Source organism: Eimeria acervulina, genomic scaffold (genome assembly GCF_000499425.1).
Source record: "Eimeria acervulina Houghton genomic scaffold, Eah_scaff964, whole genome shotgun sequence".
NCBI lineage: Eukaryota > Apicomplexa > Conoidasida > Eucoccidiorida > Eimeriidae > Eimeria > Eimeria acervulina.
Window position 1 is genome coordinate 5,001 of NW_013547048.1, and position 7,631 is coordinate 12,631.

At 33.9% G+C, this 7,631-nt stretch overlaps 1 protein-coding gene across 1 annotated transcript; it reads left to right on the plus strand.

Annotated features, from left to right (window-relative positions):
* Positions 1-3,197: 3,197 nt before the first annotated feature.
* Positions 3,198-6,515, plus strand: EAH_00052950 (pyruvate dehydrogenase E1 beta subunit, putative; the record flags this gene model as incomplete). Its single annotated transcript, XM_013391103.1, has 5 exons — positions 3,198-3,212; positions 4,109-4,244; positions 4,676-5,007; positions 5,525-5,938; positions 6,354-6,515. 5 exons carry the CDS (start codon positions 3,198-3,200, stop codon positions 6,513-6,515), a joined length of 1,059 nt encoding a protein of 352 aa, XP_013246557.1.
* Between the last annotated feature and the right edge of the window lie 1,116 nt (positions 6,516-7,631).

Here is a 7,631-nt window from a genome sequence, read left to right on the forward strand (position 1 = left end):
ATGTGAAATAATAAAATAGAAAAGATTGAAAGAGGCTGAGGTGTATATACACCTCAGCAGCATAATCTGCAAGCACCAGTTGAGTTTGTGCAGTATAGGGGGGTGAAAACAGAGAAATTAAAGGAGAAATTTAAATATTTTAGGGTTTATTAGATTAAAATGTTTATAAATATTCTTTTAAAAGAATAATAATAGAATATTTTTCATAGAAAACCCCAAAATGTTTGCAGCTGTGAGTTGTGTTGGAGCAGCGGCTGCAGAGGCGGCTAGCAACCCGATGTCTCGTCGGTATTTATGTCTAATATACGTTTAAAAGTATTTTAAAAATATTTAAAAATATTTTAAATATATTTATCTACTCAATATTATTTAATTTACCTCAAAAACCCTCAGTTTACACCCTAAAACTCCTCCCTTTCAATTATTTGCTGCTGTTGCTGCTTTCATCTCTCAAAGGTGGTTCTGTATATAATTCTGCCTATTTTTATATAAAATATCTTGTTATTTATTTTATTTATTATATTTTTTCTCTATTTTTAACGCATTTCAACAATATTTCTAGCTTGCATGCGCTAAACCTTAAACCCTAAACCCCAGCACGAGGGCTGCGGTGTATGTACACCTGAAATATGCGTTAAGACTTTAATTCATAACAACCTCATTGTCTTTATTCTCAAGTTTATTATAAATATAATTAAATATAATTTATAATTAAATATATTTAAAGAGTAAAATCGTTTCTTTCTCTCCGCATACACCGCTGCACTGCTCCACCGTGCCGCTGCTACGAGCGCAGCATATCAAAAAGATATTTTTGTTAGTTATATATATATATATATATATATATATATACATTTATATTTATATTTATATTTATATTTATATTTACATATATATATGTAAATATAAATATATATATGTATATATATGTAAATATATACATGTAGATATAAATATATATATATATGTAAATATATATATATATATAAATATATTTATTTATATATGTATACATTTAAGAAGGCGGCGTTCTTATTAAAGCGTTTTATTTTGTTCAGATGTTGCAGGTTGTGCACAGTTTGTTAATGTCTTTATAACACCGGTAATATACCCAATACATATACATGTATATATATATGTATATATATTAGGTATATATGTAGACATATATATATATGTGTATGTATAAATATATATATATATATATATATTTATACATGTATATATATGCATATATAGTATGTACATATACAGATTTATAAATATTAAATAATTAACTATGTGTTTATAATCTGTCTCAGTGTTGTATAAGAAAATATTTTATGTTTTAGCAGGGAGTGTGCAAGGTAAGGAGAAACACATCAATAGTAACTGCATGTATTGTTTGTCAGCAGCAGCAGCAGCTGCTGCTGCTGCTGCACATCCTGCTACTTTTGCTGCCTGCAGTGGTGCTGCTGCAGCAGCAGCAGCTTCCGTTGCTTCCCAGCAGCTGCTGCAGCAGCTGCTGCGACAGCTGCTGGTGGTGCTCGCCATGCATGCATTTAAAGATTTATTACTGTGTTAGAGACAAAGAAGAGCGCTGCTGTCTCTCTCTCCTCTCCCTCAGCCTTATTATGCTTTGGGGCTGCATGCATGCATGCATGCAATAAAATATATTAAATAAAATCATATAATAATATAGTAAATAAAATAATAAAAACTGATAAATATATTTTAATGTATTTCCTTCTTTGTGTCTTGCTGCCCAAGACAGACAGACTCAGATTAGAGCGCTGCCCTTCTACTTTCTTTTTATTATGTTTGAGGTGTATATGTAAACGCAGTAAGAGATATAACTTCATACTGAAGCAAAAATACTCTAATTAAATACAAACAAATTCAAAGAAACTCGCTCCTATATATATATATATATGTAAACATGTATATATATATATATATACATTTACATCTATATGTGTATATATATATATATACATATACATATATATGTACAGATATATATATATATATATATTTGTTTGTTTCAAGTATGCAGGGTTGTCTATATATATATATGCATATAAATATATATATATATATTTATATATATATAGACAACCCTGCATCCTTGAAACAAAAGAAGAAAAGAAGTATTTACTTCTTCGTAAGTAAACCCCTCATTGCTTCCCTGCACGTACACCTCAATAGAGTGCATGCACAGATCGCTTTAAATCTTAAAGCCCCAAAACATAATAAGACAGCTTATATCTGAATATCTAATGCAGCAAAGCCTAGCTGCAGAAATAGAGAGAAATGTAAGGAATTATAATCTTATTATTTGTTCTTATGATAATATACTTGTATATATATATATCTATATATATATATATATATTTAGTTATATATATATATATAACCCTTCGTGACGCATGTCGCCTAGGCCCAGCAATAAATGAACATACAAAAGATATAGAAATAATAAATAATAAATAATAAATAAAAATAATAAATAATAAATAATAAATAATAGTCTATATGATAGAGAGCTGTTGTATGAGTTGATTTTGCGTTTTGTTTGTTTGTTTGATGCATGCATGCATGCGGTTTTAAAGTGCTGTCTTTGTAGTTTATTTTATTGCTTTTCTGTATGCAGTTTAAATAGAATAAACAAAGATTAAATAAACAAATATTAAATAAACAAATATTAAATAAACAAAGATTAAACCTCTTTTCATGCATTCTTCTTACACTTCTCTGTTGCTGCCGTTTGTTTTATTTACTTTTTATTTTTACAAGCCCCAATATCTATTGATATCATTCTTATACCTTTTCTCCTCCTGATTTAGCTGTATTTCAAGCTACCTATAGCTAGCTAGCTGAGCGGCTAGCTAGCTAGCTAGCTAGCTAGCTAGCCGCTCAGCTAGCTAGAGGTAGACCCCCCGTATGAGAATGTCTTCTTACTTTTTTGCAATGGAGATGTAGTTTAATGCTCTAAAATAAACAAAAAATAAAAATATACAAAATAAAATTCAAAGGAAATGAATTAGAGAGCTGCCTGTACACCCCACATGCTTGATAGCAGGAGGCGGCTCTGCATTACACCCTAACTATGTTTAATGAGTATGCATGTGAAGCTTTTAATTATTTTGTTTGAATAAAATAAACAAAAAGAAAAGAAATAAATGAATTTAATGCATGCAGATTAATCTGCTGTTCAAATGAAGCCCCTATCTGTATCTTTTAATCAATGTACGTACACCTGAAGAATGCATTAAAAAAACAAATAAATCTAACAAAGTAAAGTATTTATATTATTTTAAAAAGAAATAAAAAACAAGAAAAAGAAGATAGAGAAACAGACACCGGTCTTAGGGCTTGCTGAGGCTTGCGGCTGCTGGAGCAGCAGCCGACAACTCCAGCTAGGGTTTAGGGTTTAGGGTTTAGGGTTTAGGGTTTAGGGTTTGAAGATGGAATTGAGAATTAAATAAATGTTTTTTTGTTTATAAAATATATTTTAGGTTTGTAAGCCTCTCTCTTTGTCTGTCTCTCCAGTTGCTGCTGCCCTGTTACTAGACTGGTGTGTGTGTGTCTCGCGTTTTAGGGTTTAGGGTTTAGGGTTTAGGGTTTAGGGTTTAGGGTTTGGGAGGGATTAAGTGTTTTATTTTTGTGTGTTTATCTAAACCCTTAAGACTGTAGCTGCTGAAAAAAAACTCTTCTTCTATTTAATCAACGATGCGGGGTTTGCATAGTTATGTCTATGTTTATATTTTTTTGTTATTGCTGCTCTTATTTTTTACATATCATGAAGCTGCTGCTTATAGAATAAATAAAGAGTTTAATGCTTCTTCTTCTTCTTCATATTTACCCCCACGTCCTCTCTCACCTTCTCTGCTCAAGAGCAGCAAAACCCTTCAAACCCTCAAAGCTCAACAGAACCCAGTAAACCCTAAACCCTAAACCCTAAACCCTAATGAGCACAACCCGAACAAATAATGCACGCTGAAAGACACACACATACTTTAGTTTCTACGTTTTAAGGTTTAAGGTATTTGATATTCATGTCTCGTCTACCGCCCATAGGGTTTAGGGTTTAGGGTTTAGGGTTTAGGGTTTTGGGGTGTATACGCAGGTCGAAGCCGTGGTGTCTGGAGAATATGTCAATGGGAAGAGTGTAAAGGAGTGGAAAGTTAAGAGGTCTCTTTATCAGGCTTTGCATATGGCGATGGCTGAGGAGATGCAGCGAGACCCGAGGGTTTGCGTTATAGGTAAACCCTAAACCCTAAACCCTAAACCCTAAACAGCCCTTAAAAAACCCTAAACCGTAGATAAGGAAGGGGGTTAATGGGGAGTTATAGGGATCTGAAGGAAGGGATATATACAAACCCTAAACCCTAAACCCTCAATTCAAAGCACATGCATCTCTGCACATGCAGGGTTTAGGGTTTAGGGTTTAGGGTTAAAATAGTTAAGGGTTTAAGGGTTTATCATCCATATGATATCCATGACCACCCCTTCTTCATGGTTTAGGGTTATTAGGGTTTAGAAGAATAAGGGTTTATTCTCTCTTTGAATTATCATTAGGGTTTAGGGTTTATATTTGATGATGGTGCATGCCCATTAGGGTTTAGGGTTTATATTAGATGATGGTGCATGCGCATTAGGGTTTAGGGTTTATATTTGATGATGGTGCATGCAGGAGAAGATGTAGGACATTACGGGGGTTCATACAAAGCTACAAAAGATTTACATTATTACTTCGGAAATTTTAGGTGCCTAGACACCCCAATATGTGAAAATACGTTTTTAGGTTTAGGTGTCGGTGCTGCTATGCATGGTCTACGCCCTATTGTTGAAGGCATGAATATAGGGTTTCTATTGCTAGGGTTTAATCAGATTTCTAACAATGCAGGGATGATCAGAGCAACGAGCGGGGGCCAATTTAATGTACCCCTCGTTATCAGAGGACCCGGAGGCGTAGGCAAACAACTCGGCCCCGAACACTCTCAAAGAATCGAAGCTTACCTACTCGTAAACCCTAAACCCTAAACCCTAAACCCTAAACACTAAGTATTACACTGGATTGTTAGTTTATGCTGGGGTCTGCACACTCCCAAAGAATCGAAGCTTACCACCTTGTAAACCCTAAACCCTAAACCCTAAACAGAGGCACTTAGCTCGATTCTACTTCACCGGGGGTTTATTGTATCTGCAGTCCTTACAGCATTCATAGGGTTTATTAGGGTTTATTAGGGTTTATTAGGGTTTATTAGGGTTTATAATGGGGTGTATTCGTGTATATTTGCCGGGGTTTATGAGGGTTTACAAGGGTTTACAAGGGTTTATTAGGGTTTATTAAGGTTTATTAGGATTAATTAGGGTTTATTAGGGTTTAATAGGGTTTATTAGGGTTTAAAATTGTTAATTATTGTTTAAAAGGGTCAATTATGTTTAATGAGGGTTAATGAGTGTTGATTAGGGTTTAGGGTTTAGGGTTTAGGGTTTAGGGTTTAGGGTTTAGGGTTTAGGGTTTGTGGTGTGTTTACAGGCTGTTCCTGGTTTGAAAATAGTTGCATGCAGCACCCCGAAGAATGCGCGAGGGCTGCTGAAGTCAGCAATACGAGAGGATAATCCTGTTGTTTTCTTAGAACATGTTTTGACATACGGTATAACAGAAGAAATACCTTTATTACCGTATACTCAATCTTTATATAAAGCAGAGATAGCTAGAGAAGGCAGCGACATAACAGTTTTATGTTATAGTAAACTAAGACATGTTGCTTTAAATGCAGCAAACATATTAAGCAAGAATATGAATATAAATATAGAAGTCGTGGATCTTATCTCTTTAAAGCCTATTGATATTCAGACTATCAAACAAAGCATTAAAAAGACTCGAAGGTGTCTTATACTCGATGAATCTAGCAGGACAGGAGGTATTGGAGGAGAAATCTTCACTCAGGTGTATATCCACGTCTCAGGGTTTAGGGTTTAGGGTTTAGGGTTTAGGGTTTGGGGTTTGGGGGTTGGGGTTGGGGTTTAGGGTTTAGGGTTTAGGGTTTAGGGTTTAGGGTTGGGGGGTTGGGGTTTAGGGTTTTGGGTATACAGCTGTATATTTCTTTATATGCATATATTATATATGTTTATATATATATATATATGCTTCTATATGTAATATAAAGTAAATAAATATATATGAATATTTATGTATGTATATAACAATATAAATATAATAATTTATAAGTTGAGTGATAGATATATTTTTACATGCATGTGCATCTCTATACTCAAACCCTATCGAACTCATCTCTTCCACCATTCTAAACCCTAAACCCTAAACCCTAAACCGTTGAATAGTGTATTTGTTTATTGTTCAGGTCGTAGAGAACTGCTATGAAGATTTAGTCTTACCCCCTGTGCGTCTGTCTACTAAGGATATCCCAACGCCTTATGCAAGAGAACTAGAAGAGGCGACGATAGTCAAGGAGTCTGATGTTGTTAATGCAGCTCTATGGATGCTCTCAGCACCTTCTAAATAATTATAATAATAATAATAATTATTATTATTATTATTGTTATGCAGCAGCAGCAGCAAATCGTGGTGCAGATGCAGCAGCTAATGTAGCTGCTGCAGCAACAAATACGGCTGCAGCAGCTAATTATGATGCAGCAGCAAATCCTGCTGAAGCAGCAAATCCTGCTGCAGCAGCAAATCCTGCTGTAGCAGCAAATCGTACAGCACCAGCAGCTCCTGCACCACCACAGCAGCAGCAGCAAGACCACCAACAGCAGCAGCAGCAAGGACAGCAGCAGCAGCAAGGACAGCAGCAGCAACAGCAGAAGCAACAGAATAACAATGTACTGGAAGTAGATGCCTTTTGTTGTATTGCTTCATGCAGCCCTAGACAAAGCCCCGACATGCATGCATCCACATCGGCTTGCATGCACTTAAGAAAAACTTGCATGCATGCATGCATGCATGCATGCATGGAGTTCTTCGGTATATACGCGTGAACTGCATGCATGCATGCATGCAAACATAGAGGAGCTGCATGCATGCATGCATGCATGGAGTTCTTAAGGTTTGTGTGCATGCATGCATGCATGCATGCATGGAGTCGGCGCATGCATGCAGTTATAAAGATGATGGAGATATATGGGGCTTTTACATATCTATTATTCTGTAAAGACGTAAACATATAAACATATATACACCCAATCATACATATATATAATATATAAACATAAATATAAATATATATATATATAAACATAAATATAAATATAAATAAATAAATATATAAATATATATATTTATATATATATATTTGTATGCCAGTCACTACGTGTGCATAGAAATACAAATGAATGTAAATAAATAAATAAATAAATAAATAAATAAATAAATAAATAAATGTACAACATATATATATACAATATATATGTATATATATGCAGATGTATTTACATATAAATATATCTATATATACTGTATATTATATATAAATATATATAAATATATATATATATATATATTTATATGTGTATGTATACAAAGGCATTCGTTTGATGAATTTAACCCTTTCCTCTTCTGGCGGCCTGCAATCTTCAATATATATAAATATGTATATATATATATATATATATTTATATAT